We start from the raw sequence: 25,880 nt of genomic DNA on the forward strand, positions 1-25,880 counted from the left end.
TCGACCCCCCGAGGGCCCGGCCCGGCCCGCCCCGCCCCGCCAGGGGATGCGGCCCCTCGGTGCGCAGGAGCTGCAGCGCGACTTGGGACCGGCGCAGCGGGAGGCCGCGCTGTCCTCTCGCCTCTAGCTCCGGCCTGGGAAGGGCCCGGTCTGTCCGTCCGTCCGTCCGCCTGCCCGTCCTTCCTTCGGGCGACCTCGGATGCAGCGCCCTCCTCGCCCCGTCCGGAGGTGGGGGAGACGTGCCCAGGGGCACCGGGCATGGGACGCCGACCCCTCCGTCTGCGCAGGGGAAACAGGGCGATGACCCCTTGGTTTGCACAGGGAAAATAAGGTGCCGACCCCTTGGTTTGTACTGGGGAAATAGGACGCCAACCCCTTGGTTTGCACAGGGAGACTGCGAAATGGGACACCGACCCCTTGGTCTGTGCAGGGAAAATAGGACGCCGACCCTTTAGTTTGCACAGGGGAACTAGGAAATGGGACGCCGACCCCTTGGTTTGTGCTGGGGAAATGGGACGCCGACCCCTTGGTTTGTACAGGGGAACTAGGGAATAGGATACCGACCCTTTGGTTTGCACAGGGGAACTAGGAAGTAGGATGCCGACCCCTTGGTCTGTGCAGGAAAATAGGACGCCGACCCCTTGGTCTGTGCATTGAGACTGGGAAATGGGACGCCAACCCTTTCATCTCTAGCTCTTCTACGAAAAGAAAACGAGCCCGTCTCCTGTCCCGTGCTGGAGGGAAGCCGAGGCACGGGGCTCGCAGGAGCAGGGGATAGAAAACCCGGTGTTAGGGGAGTCTGTGTGTCCTCTGCACTGTGAGCTCCAAGCTTTGGACTTTCAGCCTGCAAACCCCCCACCTTGCAGAGTTTCTGGGACCTGGAACTTCTTTGTTTTTAAATGAGCAGCCTGCTCTGCCGAACATCTGTCTGAGGCTGTGCTGTGAGTCACCAGTTGCTCAGCCCTCCAGCTTTCCAGGCATCACACCAAAAAGATGTGACACAGCCTGCTGCTAAACTTCTTAAAATGCATGTCTTAAATGGCAAGGTTGTCCTTAGACCAACACGGCTACAACCTGCGTCTTAAATGGCAAGGTTCTTTGAGTAGATGTGATATCTGTTGTTAGAGCAACTGAGTATTCGTTGCCAGACATCTTAAATGAATTTTCTGTTAGACCTGACAGCGCAGATCTTGGCTGCCCTCCCCTCGCCCCGTCCCAGGTCTCTGTGCTGTGTGTCATGTGCATCCAGCTCTTTGCCAGGCGGGGCTGAGCTGTTTGTAATGAGGCTGGATGGACAAGAGCATGCTGGAGCAATTAGTAATCAAAACTCAAGGAGGCCAAGTGATCCTAGATTTTGAAACTCCCAGCATTAAATGAGACTTATTTTCTGCCCATGTGTAATGCTTTATCTTTTGCTTTAGATGCATACGTTTTTCTGGCTGGTATCCGATGGCCTCTTCATCTTCTGGCTCTTTTGCCTTTCAGCTTCAATACCAGGAGCTGTTAAAGCCCCTTTTTGTTCAAGACACCACCTCTGTTGCTTCTAATCTAGTTGTGTATCAGTCCTCAGCTGTGCTTTTCTCTACCCTGTTCTGCGGTGTCTGAAAGCACGGTGTAAAGGTGGGAGCAGGGAGTTAGAAGTCTGGAGGAATCCTGTCTTTTGCCCCTTGTTTTTCTGCCGCTGATTATTGACACTGGCTTGTGGTGTTGGCTGAGGTTAGTCAGACAGAGCCCAGCCCATCATCTGGTTATCTCCCATCAGGTGCCTGCGCCCATGCAGATTCTCATCGACTTAGCTGGGGCTCTGTAAAAAGCTTGCAGAATGGGGGCCTTTGTACTTTGTCTGGTCGACATGTATTGTGAAACCTACATTCATTAGAGCCTCCTAAAGTTGCTTTGCAAAAGCAAATTATAGTAGGGATGATGTTGTTTTCCTAATATTGCACTCCTGGTCTGCTTCCTGTCAAATACCCCCCCCTTCCCGTTTTACTCCCTCTGGGTCTCTTCTCTAATTACTGGCATGTTTGCTTGTTTGAGATAGCTTTGCCACTGAATCATTTGTCTCATTTTATTTTCTGTTCTCAATTTGCATTTGAAATAATGCCTTGCTCCTTTTTTTATCCTCCTCGCTGATTGTGAATTCTGTGTGGGGGTGGGTTTTTCCGTCCTCTCTGTATTCTGGAATTTGCAAGAAAGGAAAAAGGCAAGACACCAGAGTCAGGGAAATCCAAGGGAGTTGTGCTGTACCAAATAGTTAAGTAACTATTGTTAGAAGAAATCGCACGCACTAGCAATTGAATAATGGATGATTACTCTGCAGTGACCGATAAGGTCAGTTTTGCTGTAGGTGACAGGGCACTCGATTAGGAATGCATGTTAAAACACAAGATGAGTAAGTTTTGAAACAGCTTGAATTCCTAAAACAGAAAGCATCTAAGCTCTTGAATGTACTTTCTGCCATCTGTGCCATTCACTCTCTGGTACTATTTTTAGATCGGAGAAACAAAATCGATCTGTTGGTTTCATATTTTAATTCTCCTGCACTGGCACAGGACTTCAGTTTGGGTTGCAAGTACTGCATGGGTGTTTACATCCCAGCATAAAATCGACACTGGAGGGAACGTAGGTGCTCTTAGACGTGAATTCCGCCTGGTGTATGTTAGCACAGTGCTGGAGCTTGACTTGGCTTGGGCTCCTGGGGCTGTGTTGCAGCATCAGTGATTCAGTTTTGTTTATCAAGTTATCATTTGTGGAAACGCATCTATTGACTTCGATCATCTTCTCGTGTCTACACCACATTTGACCATTTTGTTGCACGTGCTTGTGCTTGTTTATTGTGTGTGTGCCTTCAAGCAGCAGGTGTTGCATAGTCTGAGGCTCTGTGCTGCAGTCACAGGCGGTTGAACCAGTGGTATAGCCTCACTTCTTCATCAGTTCTTGGGAGCGTCTGACTCCTGTACGTGGGTGGTTGAGATATTGCCAGCATTGCTGTGGTTCATCAGCCCCTGGGGGCAAGAATTGGGCTGCTGGAATGTCCATTTTTCCACTGTCGGGTATTTTCTTCAGCCTTTCGTTCCACATCTGTAGTCGTGTCTCCTTGGGTGCGGCATCAAGATGTTGGATGCTGGTGAAGAAGCTCCTGCGTGACTTCAGACATTTGTGTGCTGCCGGATGGTCGTACAGCAGGTGTCTTGCCTCTTCAGTTAGTCTCAATCGTTCCATCCTGCTGGCCACTGCTCTTTGATGTCAGGCAGAGCGAAGCCAGCCAGCGGGTGCACACTGTTTAGGCTGGTAGGCTTCAGGCATCCTGTGACGCATCGGCAGCTATGGTTCAGAATGGGGACGAGGTGCTTAGTGTGTATGGATCTCTGCCATACAGGCCATGCGTACTCGGCAGAGGAGAAGCTGAGAGCCAGGGCAGCGGTTCGGGTGGCTGAGAGGCTAACTCCCCGTTTTGAACCGGTGAGCTTATGTAGAATGTTGTTCCGAGTGCTCACTTCTTGCTTTTGTCTTTGTGATGTGTTCTTTGTATGAGGGGGTCCCCCCGAGGGCGGCTCCAAGGTAAACTGGATTTGGACAGTAGGAGAGTGGAGCCCCAGACCATGTAATGTTGTTCTGGCCATTGGCCTCATGGTTTTTTAGATGGAAGGCACATACTTGTGTTTTCACTGGGTCAGCACATAATTAGTTTCCAGCGTAGTATGAGCTTAGGCCAGTTAGTGTCTCGCGTAGGGGGGTTTTCAATTTGGTCAAAGCCAGTGTTTTGGACTATTATGCACAGGTCATCTGTGTAGGTGAAACGTTTTGTTTCCAAATCAATTGGCTGGTCATTCATATAGATGTTGTATAGCAGCAGAGCAAGCATGCTTCCTTGAAGAGGCCATTAATCTGTTGCCTCCATCTGCTTCACTTCCCATCCAATTTGACAAAAAAAAAAAGTCTGTTTTCAAGCAGGGTTCATATCAGCTCTGTAAGTCGTAGATCTTTCTTCATTTCCAGGGTCTTGTGGTGGAGTCGTTGGTGGTTAACTGTATCATAAGCAGCTGTTAGGTCGACAAACAGAGCTCTGGCAATTTAGCCTCTTTCAAAACTGTCCTGGGTATGTTGAGTTAGATTGAGCAGCTGGCGCATTGTTGGGAGTTTTTTTTTTTTGTTTTGTTTTGTTTTTTATTTTTTGTTTTTTTTCCAGGGCGAAAGCCACCCTATTTAGGGATTAGGTGTTTACCCATGTATGGAGCAAGCTAGTTCAGTATCAGTTGTTCATACAATTTGTATGTGGCATAGCAGAGAGAGAGGTTTGAAGCTCTTCAGGTCAGATGGATCTTTCCCTGGATTTAGAAGTGCCACTCTCTGAGCATGTTACTATATCTTGAGAATTTTTTGACTGGCTGCGCATGAGTTGTATAAGCAGAGGAGCCCTGCTTGAGTCTAGGGTCCAAATTGCTTGATTTGTTGGGTAGTATGTCATGAAGGTCGGCTGCTTTCCCAGTCTTCAGTGTGTTAATACCAGCATTCAGCTCTGTCATTTAGAAGGGACTTGTAAAACCCAGGTGTTTTGGATACTTGTACCTTTCCAATCTGAGATTTTTTTTGTTTGTTTTGGGATTTGGGGCTTTATCCATCGAGAAAGCAGCTGAGAAGCAATTTGGTTAGTGGTGACATGATGTTGATCTACCTTTTGCAGGTTGTCACTTAGTTAAGATATTGTCGCCCATGCCTTTTTACTATTATGCGTCATATCAGTTGACTCAGTCAGGCTCTGCCGGGATTTCCTGCGTTGTTCTGTGGTGACTAACATGAGCTCCTTGCCTGTAGGGATGGTGTTTGCAGAAAAGGGTCTAGTTCACTAGTTCATACTGTTTGTTGCCTGTAGTCTTTGTATAGACCAGTGGTTTGCAAAGGGAGGCCTGGGATGTAATTTATGTGGCAGCCCTGCAGGATGTTCTTCCTTGCAGATTTCTGTACAGCTTTTATGAACTGGTCATAGTTCTCAGGCAATGCTTTGATGGTTTTGACTGTGGCACTTCTTGCCAATGGTGCTGTACTGTACCACCAGCTGGCACCAACCACTGACCTAATTGCTCACATGTAGGTAATATGAACACATGGGATCATCATGTGCTGTCATTTTTTGTCTCTGCTAGTCCCATGCCCGTGAACAGAGGCTGAAGCTGCCAGGAGCTTTTCTTTCTAAGGCTTTCAAAGTACCAAGGCACAACTTTCTTGTGCTAAATTTCACTCCCAATCCATCAGCTGTAGTTATCTGGTACCTAGTCTCCTCTGTTTAACTGGAACACTGGGATGGACCGGTTTGGAGGGTCTGCAGGGATAGTGGCTCCTACTGAAAGACAAAGCCTTGACCTGGAGTGGAGCTGAGAGCACTTGCAGCTGTGGAAATCCAGATTGGAATGAAGTGGTTTAATGGTGGGGAGGAATTAATGTAGCCCTGAGTGGCAGTTTTTGTTGCAGTCGGTTTGTGCTGATGTCCTTCATGTCCTGTATCTCTCTCTGTGGACTTGTAAGTTGGTGAATGAAAGGGGGTAACCCTTTCTGAATATGGTCAGTCTGATGAAAGTTAAAGCCCGATCATCAGTAGTGGTTGGAATGTGTAAAAAGGCTGTGTAGATGGTTCCATTGATCACTATAAACTGGTCATTTTCTCCTTTATCCACCTGGCAGCAGGGACGGGAAGACTGGGCCATGGGAGAAACTGCTAGAAGTGTCTCCCATAACGTAATATTGGAGCTACATTTGACTCAGTGTAAATAAGTTGGGGTTTTAAAAGCAGAGCAAATTTATCAAATGTAAACCAGTAAGCAGCATGTATGTGGAAAGCAACACCTCCTCTAGCTCTAATTGCAGGACAAAATGCTACTGTAAACCTAGGGAAGGAACTTTGATATTTGCCTTTTGCTAGCAGATGGCTCCCAAACGCTTGCCTGGGTGAGCCATGTCATACAATAGTGCGTTGTAGCCGCTTCCCTTCCATTCATAAGTGTGTGGAGTTATCCCTTCCCCCAGTCAAGATTGTGTTGACTTGACCCTGTTTCACTGGCAATTACATATCATCCCTGGGGCAACTAAAGCAATTACCAATGTGGAAAAAAACTCAGGAAAGCATTACTGTATCTTCTTGTTTCTTCTAATGCACTTAAGCACCTAGAAACAAGGAGTCAGCACCAGGGGAACAGCAAGAATTGTACAGGTCATGTTGGGAGCGTCTTACTTGGCACTCTGTTATCAAAGGTTCAAAACACGTTATGAGCAGCATTGAACTGTCCTCATTTGTTTTGTGGGGAGGGAGATGCAAACTTTGTTATTCTGATTTCACACACAAGGGCCATATCTACACAAGATGCTTTATGGTGCAGTAGACTAATCTACTGTGCAGTAAAGCATCTCCATCTATACATGCAGGCACTTACTGCACAGTAAATTAGTTTACTGCCCAGTGAATTTACTACCTGCATGTGCAGGTAATAAATTTACTGCACAATAAGGCCAAATAGCATTAATTGCATGTGCAGATGTGCCCAAGGAAGCGGAGTCAGCTACTGCACGTATAGCTTAGAGCTGGGAATAGAACAACCCAGATCTCCCAGTTCTGTTCGTAGACCACACTTTGGCTGCAGTAACAGAGAGCAGGACTTTCAATTGGAGTCTGATAGGAGTTTGTACATAGCCATTCGAACGCTGGGAATTTTCCTCACATCGCTCATGTGATGCCAGGACATGACTGGGCAAGGAAGAATCCTTTACACCATGCTGCAGACAGAAGTTATATCAGCATTACATTATGCTATATCAGGATACCTTCTTGGGGTATAATGTAATTTTCATGCCTTTTTGCTCCTGCGAGCAATAGGGGGAATGAGTTCATTGTGACTTGAACTCTGTTTCATTCAGGGTTTCAGTGAAAGGGATTTAGCTCACTTACACCATTGGAATAGACAGATGTAACAGTGAAATCAGAACAGCTGATACATACTCCACAACGCATCCCTCTTCCCTTTTGAAATGTTTTGACTTGCATCTATCCACAGCCTTAGTTTTTTCAGGTTTCAGTTAGAAGCCAAGACAGCAATAACACTGGGGACGCATCATTTTCATCCAGAGAAGGCAGGACAGAGCAGTGTTTCTGTCAGAAAAATGTGGTTTAGCCTCTGTCACTGAAGAATTATTTGGGTGGAGGAGAGACTGGTTCTAGATTCTGTGTTAGGTATGAGGTTGGATTACTTGATTGTACTGGTACAGTCCTGCAGGGGTGGGGGAAGTCCCAAAGCCCCTATGAGCTTTCTCTTTCGTCAGTACTGTAGTTTTCTGCTTAAACCTGAAATCTGGAAATCATCATCAGAAATGACAAGCTGCCCTCCTAAATTCCATGGTGGTTTTACTTGAATGTGAGACCTTTTCACTTCTTATCATAAAGTGTTTGGCACTGGACCTGTGTACTCTTTAGCAGCTATTGCATCCCAGCTGAAAAGTGGCTGCCTTCCAGTGACAAGTAAAGTGACTGTTGCATGCATGCCTGGGAAAATGCTCTGGGTTTCTTTTGGCAAAAAAGGATGCAGTATAAATATAAGATGTGCAATTATCTTAACCCTTCTAGCTTTTTAACGTAGATCCTCCTTCCTACTTTTTACCCAGACTTGATTGGAAGCGAACGTTGTTTCATGGATCACAGTCCTTTGAATGGTCTGACATCAGTTACCGTGTTTGATCCCCTTAGAATTCAGGGAAGACATTAATTCCCCTGAATAGCATCTCTGGATCTCAGGTGGATTAAGCAAGACTTTGAACTGTGCAGTGATGCAACTGTGTTCTGCCCTTTGCTTTGCTTGCAGCTACTGAAAAGCCTGCGCCCTTTGCTAACTGGGTGCAGGAGAGCTGAATAAATAGCAGTTCTGCTGCAGAGGGAGCAGGTGAATAAGGGGATTGGTAATGGGGGATGTAAAGCCTTTCACCTCTAAAATCAGTTTTAAAACAGTCCAGACACACAGTGATTGAAAGTGCTTACCAACTGCCGGCCCATATGAAATGAATTTGGGAGGGTCTGTTCATTTCTAAATGGATGGCATCCATGCCTCAAAATCCATCACTGTTGGCACTAATTGTGCCCCCCCCTTTTTGAAGTCCTAACACAGAGGCCAAGGACTGCGTTGACCATGGAGTTGAATTTCTCTCTCAGTCCTATTAATGACTGACCTTAAATCAGGTTAAGACTCACAAATGACCAGTGTAGAAAAACCTGCATCTTGCATACTCTGTGGAAAAAGAGACTTTTAGCCCTAGGCTGCAAATCTAGCACTTGTCACTAGCATACTTACACATCAAAATATACCGAGCAAAATGTTTCTGCTTCAGTGGCTCAAAAGTACCTTGTCTTTGACCGTGTCATTGTCTTTTTGACTTTCAAATAGTACAATAACAGCTTTCCACCTCAGACTGCTGGAGAAGATATTAACCGTAACAGATGAAAATTCTGCATTGGCATTTACGTATCACCCTTTTCCTGTGATGTAAATATTGTCTCCCATTTGACTCTAGGATGACATTGCACAAAAGTGTTCTTGCCTTCAGCACTTGTCAAATCCTCTTTCAGTGAGCAGGGAAACTCACGGCACCTTACACTGGAGGTGACGAGTGCATAAAATAGCTGTGATAACTATAGGAAATGCACGAAACCACAAAGCTCCCGTCAGTGAAAGGCTGATGCTAAGCCAGCTGTTAGTCAAATGGAACTTGCTGTTTTGGGCAACCTCCTGTTCCTGCTTTTTCAACGTGCTTTACTAAATCCAGTAATAGGCTGTGCCTCAGACACAGGCACCCTGAGAAATAAACCTTGACGCCAAAGTAAGTGAAAACCAGAAATGAATCCCTCCTAGAGCCCACAACCAAGCAGCCAACATGTTCCCAACAGTAGGGAATAGGAAGAAAACACACATGTCTGGAGCCGTTTGCCAAGAAGGGTACCACAGACCTTTGATGCAGAAGGCCTTGACTGCTTTTTCTTGGAATGATACCTTGGGAGAGCAAGCAGTTCCAACCCCATTGCTCTTAATTGTGGAGACCAGATACAGGGTGGTGGATGGTTCCTCAGGAACACTGCTTGTATTTCCCTGTGTGAGTGATGGCAATAGAGAGTTAAAGCTGCTTTTGGATAAGTCTGACCCACTGTGTGGCCCTTGGGAAATAACTTAATCTCCCTGTGCCTCCCTTTCCTCAGCTGTAAATGGGAATAATACTGACCCACCTTCCCTGGATTATATGAAGATTGCTCTGAAGATAAGTCTGCAAACACTAGAGCCTGAAACCGCTCTGGGGCACGGCTTGGAATACTTGCTCTAAGCTCCTACCCGGTCCACTGCATAAAAGAGGGACTTTTGTTCACCCTACATTTCATTCCCCCTTGCCTTCCCAATATCCATTCTTGCCTTTCTTGGTTCTTCAGTGATTTACATTGCAGGGATATGGCTCCCCTGGTAATTAAGCCAGACCACAGTTTGAGAACTTCTTGTTATTCGTAGTCTTCAATCTTATTCCCACCTACTTTTTCCAGCATCCTGAACAGGACTGTGCATACAGAGCTTTTGAATAGTAGGTAGTCCATTTTAAAAATGTCTTGGGTAGTAGTTGCAGTTTCAGTGGCTTTTGGTTTCTAGTTTCCTATATCGATAAAAGCTTTTTGAACAGACAGACCTCAGACCACTAGTTGGAGAGAGAGTAAGTAACTAATAGCTGCCTGGGATCAGTGTGTGGGTGGGGAAGAGCATGCATGCACTTGACGAGAGTTCTTTTTTTTTCTCCGACCTTTTAAAAGATAACCTTATCTTTTAAATGAAAAACACACTTTGCAGAAATCCGCCAAACAAACTGAATACTCAGGCCTACTAAGCCTGTTTCAACTCCTTGGCTCTTGATGGGCCCAGAAAAGCTAGCTTCCACCTGGACTACAAAGTCATAGAAAAAGGAATGCACTCTCTTTCTGTGTCGGATGAAGCCTCATCGTGGCAGAAATAACTTCTTGGTGCAGAAGGCAGGAAGGGTCCTGAGACAGTGTAGCTGAATCATCTAACTTTCTCTGGTCACTGGCTTATTCCCACCAAAAGTGGCATATCTGTCGCATAGAGCAGGGACTGGCAACCTATGATCCCTGGGCTGGATTCAGCCTGCAAAGAAGTTGGATACAGTCTGGAAAGGTCCAGCCCAGCTAGGGGTGGCACACAGCTGTGCTGAGCTGCCGGTCCCCATCACAGTAGCCTTCTCAACCGTCTTCCCTGCTGCTCTCTGCCTATGCTCATCCTCACTACAGAGGGGCCAGATATCTGCAGCGAGGATAAGCCAGCCAGTTTGAACGTTGCGGGTGGGAGCAGAACTTGAGACATGGAACTGGAACATAAAACTCAACTCCTATTCCTTGCTCTGGTAGTGTTTCTTATAGACTTGTTTTTCTGCTTTCACCTTTCCCACAACCAATTGAGTTGGCTCTAAATTACACAATAGCCTTTTGTGTTCTGGTGGGTGGAAGTAAAATACAAAGGGAATCGGGTTGCAAAATAAAGATTTGTTCAACATCCAGGATGTAGAGCTTCCAACTGCAAGGAGGGTGCTGAGATGCTGTAAAATCCACCGACTTCTGTATTGCTGCTTAACTTTCTTCCCTGATGTGCTGTTATTTGCTTAGGGTTTAGTCTTGGGAAACACCCTGGCAGCAGAGCAGGGTTTGCGTTCCAGACTTCGGAGCGCTGCATCACTGGCATTTAAAGGTTACCGAGCTTCCAGGCAATGAACTAGAAATAGCAAAACAGCTCCTCAACAAGACTGTGCATCAAGCCTGCCAAGATTCCCCCTTTATCCTTTCAGATTTGCCAGTGGACTGTTTTGTGAGTCTCCTGGTGACGAAGAGGCTGCAGCAGGTGCATTGTAAGATGCAAACATAGAATCATGGAAAATTAGGCTTGAAGGGATCTCAGGAGGTCACATCTAGTACAACCCCCTGCTCAAAGCAGGACCAGCTCCAACTGCATCATCCCAGCCCAAGCTTTTTCTAGCTGGGTTTAGAAAACCATCAAGGATGGAGCTGCCACCACCTCTGGGGAGCCTGTCCCAGTGTTTTACTGCCCTCCCAGTGAGAAAATTCTTCCTAATATCCAACCTAACTTCCCTTGCTGCAACTTGAGCCCATTGCTCCTTGTTCTGTCACTTGCCACCACTGAGGAGAGTCCAGCTTCATCCTCTTTCAAACCTCCCTTCAGGTAGTTTAAGGCTGCTATTAAATCCCCTCTCAGTTTCCTCTTCTCTAGACTAAATAAGACCAGTTCCCCCAGCCTTTCCTCACAATTCATGTTCTCCAGCCACTGAACCATTTTCATTGCCCGCTGCTGGACTCTCTCCAATTTGTCCACATCGTTTCTGTAGTGGGGACCCAAAACTGAACACACTACTCCAGATGTGGCCTCACCAGTGCTAAATAGAGGGGAATAATCCCTTCCTTTAGTCTGGGGCCTTCATGTTATTTTAGTCTCACAACACTGAAGAGTGATATCCACTCCAGAGAGAGTGTCTAAATGAGTTTAAGTGAATGTGGGGGTGGGGACGAAGGGTGAAGAAACCTCAGTGACATGTAGATTCTGCAAGGATGTAACTTTGTTTTCTGTTTGGAAATCATGGCTTCCTCTGCAGGATGGATTCAAACTGGATTTCTAAATCCTTGGGTTTTTGTCATTCTGCGGTCACTGCTACCAGTTACTATACAAGTCTAGTTAACCCAACATGCCGATGCCAGCCCGATGTCTTTAAGCAGATGCTTTTGCTCTTTTGGTTCAATTGAACCACTTTCAAAGTGAATTATCTAAACAAAGAAGCATTCATAGACATCAGTATTCATCCACTTGAGGAAAAATACCGTACTAACTGCAGCACTTTAAATTCACACCGTAATCTTCTACAGGTATAACTCTTCATGCAGTCTTGCTATTAGTCAACTGCGTAGGCAGATGAAAAGGCCAGTCTACAAGCCAGATTGATCTCTGTCCAGCGTCGTTCTCTCAGCAATTGCTCCCTCAAAACCAATGCTATGAAACCCAGACTTCAGTTTTCACAGGACCGTAGGGAAGTAGGGCTGGAAGGGACCTCAAAAGACACCTGCTCAAGGCAGGACCATCCCTGACTCAACCATCCCAGCCATTCTGCTCTTGGAAAATTTCCAGCGGTGTAGATAAGTTTTAAAAAAATCTCTAAGTACAAAACCACTCTGAAATTTCTGAAATGTACTGCTGGTTCTAATAACCCTGAAGCTGGGTTTTTTTTCACTGCAGGCGACAAGTAATCCCTGTGATTTCAGCCTGACAGAGTTCTCTAACTGGAGGCTTGGAGCAGCCAGTGAATATTCAGAGATTTGAGCTGGGGCTACCTTAACTCCCAGGCCTATAGATATAATACTTTGCTCTTACGGGCAGCAGAGTTGCTTCACTGTTGGAGAGGTGTAGCAGAGACTAGCGCTGATTGATGCTCTCTGCCTATGTGACCTGAAGTCACTGCTTTTTTTTTTTTTTTTTTTTTTAACTGATTTTTTTTTTTTTTTAGTTTCCCACTGTAACATCAGGCTAGTTTTACAAGCCTGTTTGTCTGGGGTGCTGTGGATTGGTTAATGGTTTGTAAAGCACTTTAAAGTTGGAGAGAACTCTGTAAGTGATAAGATTATTAATTCAACATGGTTTTTCCATCTTCTGAACAACTAATTGGGTTTAATTCTAAATGGATTGGTACTAATTAGGCTAATGTGATGTCAGGCAGATTAATGCTATATATTAGAGGGTATCTAATACTAATTAGTCTAATCTAATCCTAATTAAATGTGTTTCTGTTCCTTGTCCCCAACCTGAAATGTCTAAATCTTGTGCTGAGCAAGACTGTATATGCTTAGTGGGCAGCTCGCTGTACAGTCATGCGGAAAGCCTGGCTTAGTGAACTGCTTGGCTTCTGTCCTGTGAACTGTGCCTTGAATTCCTCTTTCTAAGTATTGTGGATCTTCCAGACTGTAGCTCTTCCCCTCTTTGCAGGTTTTCTGGTCTCCTGCCCAGTTTTATTTCCTTCCAAAACTATTTTTAGTTTCAAACTCAGACATTTACCCAAGTTTGCTATCTTTAAACCTTCCGCTGCCATTTTCCTTGAAGGTTTGTCTGCGTTTAGAAGCCATTGATCTTTTCCTTTATTTGTGCTGGAACTTCTTGCCACGTGAATGTGATTCTTGGCTCCTGAGATAATGGGGTTTAATATGAGGGGAGGTGTCCTATCCCTGAGACAGATGATTGAAGAGTGGTTTCCCAAAGGAAATGGTGGAAGTCCTGTTACACGGCACGCTTAAGACAAGTTACCAAGGTATATGCTACCTATCCAAGGTAGCACTGTGTATGACCAAATGTGTCTCCTCCATCTCTGTGTCTGATTAGCTGATAAAGGTATTTAAATTAAGTGTCTCTTTCCATTAAGACAGAAACTCTTCATCTTGTCCTATATGCTGGCTGCTGTTGAGACAAGGCTGGTCCTCTGCAGCATCTACCTAATACAACAGTTTTCCTACAACTCTCATTATTTTCATCCCTTTTCAGATTTCGACTCTTCCCTCCCTCGTACTTCGAGTCTTTTCCATCCACTGTTGCACACTTGTGGTGGACATGGTGGATAATACAGTTTTATGCATCAGCCAATACATGGCACCACAATATGATTCAAGTAAAATCTTACCTCTCGTAGTGTATATTAGTGATTCTCAACCGGGGTGCTGAAAGGTTAGCACTGTTAGGTACACAAATGTGATTCTCAAGATAAACCCAGATTTCAAATAGAAATCCATAGTGTTAAAAGTATTCTGTCTTCTTATGGTTCTTCTGGGTTTTTTTTGCAGCAGAAGAATCGTGATGTTGTTTTGCTGTAGTCAAAAATCAAATGAAAACTAAGAGCAAGCGTTTTCTGAGGGGTGCCTTGAGTCTATAAAGGTTGAGAACGACTGGTGCATAGCTGGGCACTTCACACATTTAATAATCGTAGTTACAAATGTATGAATGGATGCAACTAGTGCATTTAGATATAGATGCTAATTTGTAACATATGTTACAGTTACTGAATAGCAGTGGTTGCAGAAGCTGAAATAATTTTTTTTTCTGGTTTGGCTTCTTGCACCTCTGGGAACAAAATAATGGGAAACAACAGATCTGGTGAACAGAAGGAGATCAGCTTTATGGCTTTGTATGTCCTGTGCTGCCGCTGTCCAAGCACAGGAAATGTTTGCTCACTTGCAATCAATGCTGCCAGACAACTACAACCGTAAACATTGATTTCCAAATTCATTATTTATTGTTATAGCCTGGCTTCAGGCCAGCAGTCCGCTTTGGCTGACTTCCTTCTCACAATAAGTAGGCTTTGTGGCATCTAGATGTATTCACAGATATGAGTTCTTGGAGTAATGAAATCCTCTTTTGATATCCTTTTTAAAGTTAGTGATGGGGAAGAGAGGTAGATGCTCCTCTTTCCTCTCTGTCAAAACATCCAAACAAATACGACTGAAATCTATCAAAGCTAAAACACTGGGAGTTCAGAAACTGCCCAAGAAGTAAGGGATTTCCCCAGAGAACTGGCTCTTACAGTTCAAACCCAAGTAAGCCACGGTGGTTTAAGAAGGATTTAAAGTCATCTAGGCGTGTTTTAACTGTTAGCTTGTTTTGCTAGTTTATCGTTAAGAACAGCTACTCTGGCTCGCCTGCTTCCTTCCTCAGTCCAGGACTGGGCATTGTAGTACCGTTACAGGCACCTCTGTACTGACAGAAAGTAGTGATTCAGAGGCGAGTTCAGAAAACTGGGAAGTGTTTCAGGGCTGGAAGTGGCAAGGGAGGCGAAGTTAGTTATAGACCGCAATGGGATGAAAAAGGAAATCTGCTAACAGGCCTCATTTTCGAAGGATATTTTGGAAGCCCCAGTGTTTGAACCAGGGGAAACAGACTGGACAGAGCTCAGAAGACAGATTGTAGGGAACCAGTCCTCCAAAGGTCACTGGGGCACAGATGAGATTGAACGTTGTAGTTAGAAATGAAAAGCCTTACTATGCGCTGCATCTCCAGTTTCCTGTTGCTGCAGCTGAGAGTGAAATTGGAGTCGAGCCACTTGCCAGGTTTCAGTGCATGTTGGTGGTTAAGCTTTAGCCTGTGTGCTGCAGGTGAACTTTACTTCTCTTGATTTGCTGATGCTTGGGTGGGGAGGAGGGCAACAATATGTACCACTACCCTTGTATGGGCACATGGAGAATGTGAGTTGCTTTTGTGGCTCGGCAGCAGCAAGGCTCCTAAAGGAGAGAAAGGGGCTGGGTTCAAGTTGTTCCTCCTTGTCCTAATCCTAGCAGATTAAAGAAGAGGGTTGTTTGAGCGTTGTTGGTTGCCCTCTGTTAAAGAGCTCTGGAAAGAGAAAATGCAGTATCCCATCCAGTCCATTTTCTCAACAGCAACAACCTGCTTCCGTTTACTCTTTATCCAAACCAGCAACCCATGCTGCCAGAAATCTTACTGCTGCTCAGCATGAATGGAGAGAGCCTGACAGCAAACATCTGTTCAAATTGTGTCCAGTCTCCCAGGTCCTTCCCTCCCTTGAAAAGGACCAAAACTTTTCTTTGGAGATGTGTGAAACTCCTGGAGCTGTGCTACTGCCCCCACCCACCCCCTGCTTTTACACATACCTCTCCAGCCTAGCACACACCTTTCCCCTTTAAATTAACTTTTAATTTGAATATAGCTTCATCTGAGAGCCATCTAACCATTCACAAGCAATCACTTTATCCTCATCGGGGTGCTGAGAGGTGGGCATTGCTGACTTCATTATACAGATGGGGAAATTACAGAGAAGTGATTTGCTCAGAGGTAAAGCTGGTAAGAATCCTCTGGAGTTGGGACTAAAAATCCCTGTTTCCTTAGTTCTTGCTCATGACCAGGAATCTGGGTTTTCCATTGGCTGTGGAGAAACACAGATGTTCTTATTTGAAGGAGAAAAATGTAGATATTCTCCTTTAAAGGAAAAAAAAATGTGGATTTTCCTCTTCAAAGGAGAAGACCACTAGAAATTGCAGGTTTCCTCTTGCAGGCTGGCAGCCTTCCAGTCTGCAAAGAGCTGCTGGGGGGAGTAGAGGAAGGGCAATTGGAGGCAGGGGATGCCACGTGCATGTGCGCGCATATACGCATGTGGCCGGCATGCAACCAGGGAGGGTGGTGGGAGCAGCTCCAGCAGCTAGATGCCAGTAAGTCCATGGGGGGCAGGAGTTGGAGGACCAGGGCTTGGGGGCTGTCTCGGGGGGCTGTTTGTGTGGCAGAGGTGTATGGAGGGGATGAAGTCTGTGCAAGACGCTTTCTCGGGGAATCCATGTTCTGCCTTGAAGCACCAGTCTGGCTGTGCATGCCACTAGGAGGTTTGGTTAGTGATCCACCGACTCATTCTTCATTCACTTAATGGTGTGCATTTCCCCCTATTTACCATTGCTTTTGTTCTTGTGTTGTGACACAAAACAGTTACGGTGTCTTGGTGTGCCTGCAGTCATGAGTTCAAGCTCTGCCTCCGGATTTGTTCTCTAGGCTGCTCCCAAGTGAAATGAGCTGTAAATGGATACCAAGCCATTTAGTGTCGGTAATCAGATAGCTGGATATGACTTTTGCCACATCGCTCCCATGTGTGCTGTTGGCTACACAAACTGGTATGCCTTAAGCACGCTAGTCCAAAGGGCTACTAAGCTTGGAAAATCGTTGACTTGTTGCCAAGTCATTCCCATCCCTCCTTCCTGTAGACTTCCGAACCTAAAAGTTCAAGATTTGCTGTGGCTGCTAACTGGAACAGTTTACACTGAGGGCTCTTCTGCACAGTCTTGCTGGACTGGCTGTGATCATCTCTATCTGCTCCATCAGGACTCCCTGTGGCCTCTCCACTCACATGAATACAAAGCAGATATTTAATCGGGCTGTATATAATATCTTGCTCAGTGTCTGAGTTTGAAGCCTTCAGCTCTGCACTGGCTGCGGTGGTGATGCTGATCATTGTTTGATAAGCCTGTTCTATCTCTGCAGTGCTCTGATACAAGCCAATATGGCTGGTCAAATATACTGGTTGAGAGCAGCATGTCTCAAGTGGGGAAGTATAGCGTAGGACTGGGGTTGATTTGGGTTCTGCTCCTTGCCGTGCCCCTGTGAGTAAGCCACTTGTCCCTCTGTGCCTCCGCCTCCACATCTGTACAGTGAGGCTCTTTGACTTGGTTTGCAAAGCGCTTTTCAGTCCACTACAGTGTTCTCTGTACCTATCCCAGAGGATATGACTGCTATAGCTCTTGGGAGACTTGGTCTGTTAGTTCAAGCCACAGAGGCTCACATGTCTCTCTTGAGATCCTGGGTTCAATTACTTGTGATAACCGAGGTGATAGCCATGACCCTGAGCTCCGTCCGTGTACAGATGTGCAAAATTTTACTGTATACATTTCTCCTGTGAACCTGTTGCTTGTAGCACACCACACACACTGGAAGCTGTAACTCAGTACACTTCAGATTTCACTGCGTGGTAACCGAGAAGCTGTGCTGATCTTGGCTGCCTTCCCAGGTGTCATTAAATTAGGGTGGCTTCCAGCTCAAAGGAGCAAATTGTCTAAAGTCAACACGCTGGCCTCGGTTGAGCCTGAGACAGTGGCAGGCGTGTTGCACCCTCACCTGTTGAGAGATAAGGAATGTGTTGTAATAATTAGTCAAGTCTGGAAAGGAGGACATCAGCGTGGCAAGTTAAAGGCTGTAGGATTCTCTACGGCTCCAAAATCACTGTGGCTAGAAGTGATATAGGAACACAAGTAGGTGAGCTTGTAGCTGTTCAAGTCCTGCTGTCTCCCAGCGGAAGCTATTGTCCAGGACAGCATAAGGGTGTGTGGTTGCAAGGAAATACATAGCTGCTTCTCAGATCCTGCCCTGGCATGGTTTCCACTTCGGAAAGTAATCTGTTTTTCTGATCATCAAGTCTTCCTAGCATCCCAGCCAGCTTTACACTACAACTCTGTTGCCACAGCCCCTCCCCTCCCCTGCCTTGCTGAGCTGCTGGCAGAGTTTGCTCAGGCCTGTCTTTGTGCCCTTCACAATGGGGGAGCCCACATGGCCAGTTCATGGTAGAGGGGACTGCAGCGTGTGACTAATGTGTGGATCCATTCCTGCCCTGGCTCACAATGGGGCCTTTCTTCTCCCCTTGCTGGGCTGCCAAGCAGAATTAGAATTAGCACGGAGGAACGTGTGAAATTAGCCCCTGGCTTAATTTGGCAGAAAATCACCAACCTTTCTGAATCCTGCTGCCATCTCGTGTGAGCTGCAGCCCGCCGCTGGATCTGACTGCGTGCGGAAGGGACCTTCTGCAAAGACAGCCATTCCAGCGAGACGCTGGCCATGAAAATTCCCCCTCTGGTTCTGGTCCCAGTCTAAATGAGCTGCTACTGCAGGTTGCTGGCCTGTTTCCCCAAACCCAGGGAAAACTGATCCTGCAGCCAAGTCTGGTTCATGCCCTTCCCCCAGCTTTTATTATTCCAGTGCAGAACCCGCAGGCTTGCACAAAAGCCAGCTGTTTTGGCAAAAGCAAATTGCAAAGGTCTTTTCCCATCTCTGTCCCCTGCTCCTGGGTCTCTAGCAGCCTTCAACTGAGTTTTTTCAGCCCTTTGTAAGCATCACCTGACTTCTTTCCAACTAGCATCTCCCAAGACCAAATACTTGTTCTTAAAGGGGCTCTGCCTCCAGAAAGAGCTGCCCTGGTGCCTGGCCCCTAGAAGAACAGAGCACCACGTTAAAACAATTGTGTTGGGGCAGTAGCATAAATAGAGGTGGGCAGTTATCCCTGGGCATTGGCTGATCCCTGGGGCAATGGAGGCCCCATGGGAGTCTGCCACCACTGCGGCAGCAGCAGCTGGGTGCAGGGACACTGCTTCACTGGGAGTGTGCAGACCACTATTGCAGCCACCACCGAATTCTCTGTTCCCATTGCTGCTAGCAAAAAGAATTGGCCGTGGCACTAAGTGGTGGTGGGGGCGGGGGGCACAAACCCACTAGATTTAGAAAATGCAGGCCCGTGGTGCAGACCTTGGTAGTTACATTTCTGTGCTGAGGAGCCTGTTTGCAGTGTTACTCCTGACATGGGGATCTGAACCAGAGCTTTCTCCAGCTGGATAGACGGAATTGGATCCTGTTCCTGAAATACACTGTGGCTTTGGACTCCCCCAGGGCTGACTCACTATTTAATAACCTAATTAAACCAGTCTTCTCGTATATATGAGAAACATGTTTGTATCCTGGAACAGCTCCCTCAATATATTACTGTAATTTTTGCTGCAAAGATGGGACTAGTCAGACTGAAGCCATCCAGAGCTTTGGAGTGACCTTCTTCCTAATCTTGCCATCTGAATGGAACATCTTGCAACCTTGTGAGTGAATGGAGCTGCCTAAACTAGCTTCATCGAGTCCTCATACAGATTTCCATTTTTGGGAATTGGGCATTAAATGTCCCTGTCCCTGCATGGGCTGCCCCGAGTTTGCGTGCTGAGTACGTTGTTCGCGATTGCTGACGGGAAGCAGTGGGCTTTTCCATAGGAGTGGTGTGTTTCCCCTGTGAGTAAGGAAAACTTCCCCGAGATTTCCAGCAGCTGAATTCTGTCTGGCTGCCTTTTGTTTGCTTCCTCTTTAATGCACTAAAATCTCCATGACCAGTATTGCAGTTTCTGCTGTTTTTGCTGATGGGAAAATTGTCAGGAGCTCCCCATCACCTCCTCCATAAATTACCATCCTCTTTGTTCCTCCTGGTCTGTCCTGATACTTCTGCCAAGAGAGGCCTTGGTACTTCTAGCTCAGCCAGGTGCTTACAGATTTTGCCCCAGAAGTCTTTGCACTGCTCCTGGGTGGCCTTACTGGAATTGTTTTCATCCATTGCATGCAGACCTCGGGACCATCAGAGATTTGAAGACACCAGGCTGCAAGCAGCTGAGATGGAAACAGGGAAGTCTCTTGGGGGAAGGAACTGAGAGAGGAGATCAGCAGCTGTTGTCAGCCAAAAGGAGGGAAGAAAGAGAGCTTGGACGGATCTCTCGGTAGCAGGGTTAGGACTTAGGTTACACGCTGGGATGCTGTCCAAGGAAAGTGCTTGGCTCTGAGAAGCGAAGGGTTTTTGAACCCGAAAGCTTGCTTAATAAATATTCTCCAACTATTTGGGTTGGTCTAATAAAAGATATCAAATTCACCCAAGGAACCTTGTCTGCCTATGTCCTTAGACCAACACGGCTCCAACCTAAACCCCTGGCTCTAGAGACTAGAATTTAAAGAGAGCGCCACTGAAATAAGTTAAAATCCTTTACTGTTGTCAAGTCTCGCCTTTTGTTTCTAATGATTTTGTTTCCTGTTCCTGCCCACTCTGGTTCTGTTGGTTTCTGATTTTCCCAGTGCTGTAGGGGACTTTTTAAATCTCTTAAACTCCATATTTTTTTGGTTTTTCTTTTTTAAATGCTTCAAGTGTCAAAGCATATGATGATTAAAGATATTCACACCCAGCAAGATTCTTGACTTGAGCTTCCAAGGCGAGCTGTGATGCTGAACTTGTCATAGATGTGTTGTCATATGACAGGTGCCTGGGGTAGTGGGAACATCAGGGCAGAGTTAAGGAGGTTGTTTAGGAGGTGGCTTTAACTTTGCCACTAATGCATTAAAACGATAAATGTAGAGCTCAGTTTAACAACACTGCCTTACAATCCGTGGTATATACCAATACTACAGGTTTCTGTCTTTTTCTCTAAGTTACAGGTATGTACTTGCAACCTCAGGTCATCTATTTAATGCAAGTTTCTCTGGGGATGGATGTCCCATCCTGGTAAATAGATAGAAGGAACTATTACTTCCATGCCACTTCTCTGCCCTCTCTCTGCTTTCTGCAGTCTGTTTTAGAGGGCCAGTCACCATAATATTCAGATGCAGAGTGTTCCTGAAACTCTCCTGGTCCCACTTCCATTGAAATCATTGGGAATTGGCTCAGGGTCTGTAAATGAGAGTTAAAAGGAGTCAGCACATACAATGCTGGAAAGGAGTACTGTGGTTTGATGAACCATGACCGGCCATTTTATTACCTGTTTGTCCATATTCCCCTGTTTTGTTTGGCCAAGATCCTCACCCATTTGCAGGTATTTATCATCAAAATAACCCTTCTTTTAAGTAGAGAGATGTTGGTTTTTAGCAGACACTTTGGGGCTTGTAGTCTGATTGTCTCTGATCTCTTTTCCACAGGTTTACCAAAAACCTCTCTCCAGACAAAATCAACCTGAGCACACTGAAAGGTCAGGGGCAGCTGACTAACTTGGAACTGGATGAAGAGGTGCTGCAGAATGTGTTGGAGCTGCCCACCTGGCTTGCTATCACACGAGTCTATTGCAACAAGGCTTCCATTCGGGTAAGTGGACATGCTGTACTAATGGCATCTTTCAGACGCAATCAAGTCCACTTAGTGCCAATCACCATTTGATATAATTTGGGGCTTTCTAGTAAAAGATCTTGGTGAAATGAAATTCTGGCAGGCCAAGCATTTTCTGCTTGTGGTACCCATGACACACGCTCTTTTCTTAATGGTGAAGAAATGAAGTCCTCATTCCAGATTCCCCTTGTGCATGCCAGCCTCTGGACCGGATAGCAATGTAAATACGAGGCGTAATTATTTGTGGAGTGCCATTCACTGAAAATCTACTTATGCCATAGGGTCCATGCAGTAACTTATAGTTAAGGATCACATTTTCAGTAATCAGGACTTCAGGAGTACCATACCAATTGGGTAAAATGGCATGAACAGTAAGTTGCCAGGCACCTTGCCAGCCTTAGCATCCACAGTTACCCCACTTACTTGGATAACCACAATAACAGCATATGCGATTGCAACTGTCCTTTTGTGCACGCAGCCGGGGCTCTGCATAGGGAAAACTTTGTTCCTGGTGCTTTTTGGTGCAGGAAATCGGCTTCTTTCAGTTGATATTTGACAAGAGATTGTGCAACCTCAACACATGCCAGGCACTGAATTAAGGCAAAAGTGTTTTAGCTTTCAGAAACACCTCTCTACGAACGTGTGGTTCTTCTTTGCCAAGTGATTGTTAAACCAGGCTGCTCTTACTCACTCGATCTGCTCCTTGTGTGTATGCAGAATCAGATCTGCTTAATTTAGAAACAAGTGTTAGCTCTTACCCCCCATCTCAAACTCCAGAGCAACTGTAGCTCAGAGGGTGTAAAACGGGTTATGTTTGGGTTTGTGCACAGCCTACAAAATTACTAACTTGATTCCAGATTGAACTGCAAAATGATTGTGAATTTATTACACATAGCAGGGTTGTTCATGCATAAGAGAAATGAAAATTTGGTTTGCAGAACATCTATTACTGGTAATGATACATGAGATCTAAAAGTTAAATATGATTTACAGGGCTGGCAGCTGGAATCTCTCTTCAGTTGTCTATAGGAGTCCATTTGATCCAGAGTCAGTGAGATGCCATGGATGTGGATTGTCACAGAATAGTGAATTAACCTCGGGTGGGCTTAACTCTCTCCTTTAATTGCTCAAACCTTCCAGTACTGAATCATTTTTTAAACCTTAGCTTTGTTTTCACAGATCCAGTGGACAAAACTGAAGACACACCCAATCTGCCTGGTAATGTTCTTGCTTTCTACCTCTTCCTTGGTTGTTTGCTGTAACTTCTATGCAAGAGACTGTTCTTACAAAGGACACTTGGTTCTTACTGCTAGGACTAGGGGTGTTTCAAGAGGTTTGTGATGTAACATTTTAGAAATTAGTCAAATTCAGACGCTTCTCTTAGGTCACATGATACGTGAATGGTTTTTACCGCGCAGGCCTTGTATAAGAATCTTGTCTCTAGTGCAGAAAGCTGGACAGACAGGTGATAGCCCCTTCTGAAGCTGCAGAGCTCTTCTATGTTACCTGCTTAGTGGTCTTGAGAGGGAATATCTTTCCTTCGAGGACATGGTGAGATTTACCTTGGTGATATTTCCACTGGCCTGTTTGTGCTAACCTTGCTCTGAAAATTATTATGAAACTAGATGTTGCTCCAAGAATTGCAAAGTGTTTTGCCAGCTGTGGGCAATTGCAGTGAAATGCAGCAATCATCTAGGTCACAAAACTATGTGGATACTCGCACTTACAAGTCAAAGGGGTCCGCACCTCCATTCAAAATTTGGGGGGGGGGGAGTCCATAAATGAAAAAAGGTTGAAAACCACTGAGCTAGGTGTGTAAGAGAAATGGAAAGGATGGGATCCTTTAGTCAAAACACTGGGAAAACTTCCCCCCGTCTCCCTCCCTGCAACTTGTATGAAAATTGTCCATTAAATTTCAGGGGCCATGCAGAGCAGAGGCTTGTTATTTAAGGTCTTATCTGAAATGCCTACAAACACAGTGAACTCCTTGGGAATAAGGAAAAAATGGAGTCTACCTTATTGGGATGGTCTTGTTTTTGCTTCCTACCTCTGACCCTAGCAGTTCCAGGAAGCCTCTAGGTGTTCCAAACTTCAGGCCAAAATATTCATGCTAAAGCTTAATAGGCTTGTGTCTCCTCTGTTTCTTGTTTACAGTACTTGGATAAGGTGGAAGTGGAGATGCGAACATGTGAAGAGCCTCGGCCACCCAATGGACAGTCTCCTATTGCTCTTGCTGCAGGTCAGAGGTTGGTATTCCACGACCCTATGGTTAGTCCTTAGCGTAGTGATGTTTGTTTGGTAGACGTATGGTTTCTCCAGATGAACAGTGGAGGAACCTTGAATGTAAATGAAGAACCATCTTTTTTCCACCTTCTGAGTTGGGAGGAGGGTTCCTTAGGGATCTCTGCAGATGGCTGGATTTGACCTAGACTAGATCCTTAAGAATCCCCAGCCATGTTCCTTGGAGGTGTTGCATTGCACTTCTTTGCCTTTTGGTTTGGAAACCAGTCATTAGGGCTTTTTGCAAGCCATCATTTTTGTCGTTTTCTAGGCGAGGTCCCTGTTTCCCCCCTTTGTGAATACCTGCACTACTTCTCTCCTCTTGGGGTAGAGATCCTGAATCTTCTCATTTCCAAGGCCTCTGACTAATCCCTTTCATGACCCACGCCTCTGTTCTGCTTCATCCCTTCATCTGTGCTCCACTGTATTCCCAGCACCTGCCCAGCAGTCTCTTCTGTCCACTCCTGACTTCTGTCCACTTCCTTTTTACATTCCTAGCCTAATTGAGTGAGAAGTAACGTGCTTGCCAGTTCCATGGCTCTCCTTCCCAGAAATCTTCTGAAGACCCAACCATTCCTTGGGGCTCTGGTTACAAGGAGTGTCTTGAGGCTTGTTCAGTCTGTACTGGGCTTCCATCACTTTCCATGTTCCTGGCTACCATGACAGGACAGTTGTCTCCTCTGGGCACTTTTGTACGTGTCACTGCACTAGGGCTGAAGCTTATTGTTCCAGGTTGGGTATGCTGACCTAGAACGCAGAAAATGGCCCTTCTAGAACTAGCCTAGCTATGTAGAGCCAGGTGGCAATAGTCTGAGTATCCTTTTTTGGACCTTCTTTCTGACATATATGCGCCATCCACTGGTCAGCCTGGTGGGGGACTTCTGTTGTAGCAAATGATGATTTTGAGGATCCTTTCCTTTGCAGTGAATATGGCTTTGCTGAAAAGGTGGTGGAGGGGATGTTTATTGTCGTCAATTCCATCACTATCAAGATTCACTCCAAGGCCTTTCACGCCTCTTTTGAACTATGGCAGCTCCAAGGATACAGCGTCAACCCCAGTTGGCAGCAGAGTGACCTGCGGCTCACCCGCATCACTGACCCTCATAGAGGAGAGGTAAGAGTCTTTTTGCACTGGCAGCCACAGCATGCATTTTGGGAGAGTGGAGAATTGGGGAGATCATTTCTGAGGTCTCCAAAGGGTCTGACAGAAAGGAGCACTTACTTCTGAATTCTCAGAAGTGGTGGTGTATGAAGAAGTGTTAATAGGGAGTCCCAGTGAAACCTATACCGTTGCGTTCACATCAGCGCCTGCTGGGGCTGGAGGAGCTGAGCCAGTTCTTTTACCCCATCTCCACAGAGGTGCTCGTTTCTGGGGCAAAGAAATGAGAGAAGCTCGCAGCAGCCTTGCAAAACCATTAATCCTTGCTGTGGTTGCTTTTGGAGCAGGACTGTGCTCCTCTGTTCCTGGAATTTCTCTTCCCCTCATCCCCCGCCAATTCCACATACGTTAAAATAACTTTTCTAGCTTGTGCACTGCCATAGGTATTGTGTAAGTGATGCCTGTTGGGGGGGGGCCCAACTCAGCATTGCTGCTGCTGAGTGCTGGCTCCGGCCAGGCTGTAGTCCGGCGCTTGTGCCCCACCACTGGTGCAGAAATCTAGGGAGGGGTACATGCTCCTTCAGTGCATTGCCAGTGTGTATGCACTGCTATTACATACAGCTATCTTCAGAGCGTTGAAGCTGGTGGAATCATTAGCACTCTTCTCTTTGCCTCCACATTTCCCTCTCTTTCTTTGGGTAGGTCTTAACGTTTAAAGAGCTCACCTGGCAGACGCTTAGGATAGAGGCTGATGCCACTGACAATGGTGATCAAGATCCTATTACCACTCCTCTGAGACTCATTACCAATCAGGGCAGGATCCAGATATCTCTCAAGAGAAGGGTGAGTATCTACCTCCACCCACAGCAGACACATCTTCATGGGAAGATCTCAACTGACTCTCTCTCTCTCAGGAATAATCTCCATACTGAAGTGAAAGGCAGAACTAAGAAGAGATCTATAAAGACACCGTTATTGCATTGTGCAGTGATAAGCATTCCCTCCGGCA

The 25,880-nt window shown here is 46.0% G+C and overlaps 1 protein-coding gene across 1 annotated transcript in view; it reads left to right on the forward strand.

Moving 5' to 3' along the window:
- Positions 1-83: 83 nt before the first annotated feature.
- UHRF1BP1 (UHRF1 binding protein 1) overlaps positions 84-25,880 on the forward strand; it is a 45,920-nt gene continuing 20,123 nt past the window's right edge. The window contains exons 1-6 of the mRNA XM_006025287.3: positions 84-228; positions 21,309-21,471; positions 22,672-22,710; positions 23,647-23,738; positions 24,697-24,886; positions 25,574-25,714. Coding sequence (XP_006025349.1) covers positions 200-228; positions 21,309-21,471; positions 22,672-22,710; positions 23,647-23,738; positions 24,697-24,886; positions 25,574-25,714 — 654 coding nt within the window. The 5' untranslated portion in view covers positions 84-199. The remainder of the gene's footprint in view (positions 229-21,308; positions 21,472-22,671; positions 22,711-23,646; positions 23,739-24,696; positions 24,887-25,573; positions 25,715-25,880) is intronic.

The sequence above is a fragment of the Alligator sinensis genome, unplaced genomic scaffold, assembly GCF_000455745.1.
Source record: "Alligator sinensis unplaced genomic scaffold, ASM45574v1 scaffold872_3, whole genome shotgun sequence".
NCBI classification, from domain to species: domain Eukaryota; kingdom Metazoa; phylum Chordata; order Crocodylia; family Alligatoridae; genus Alligator; species Alligator sinensis.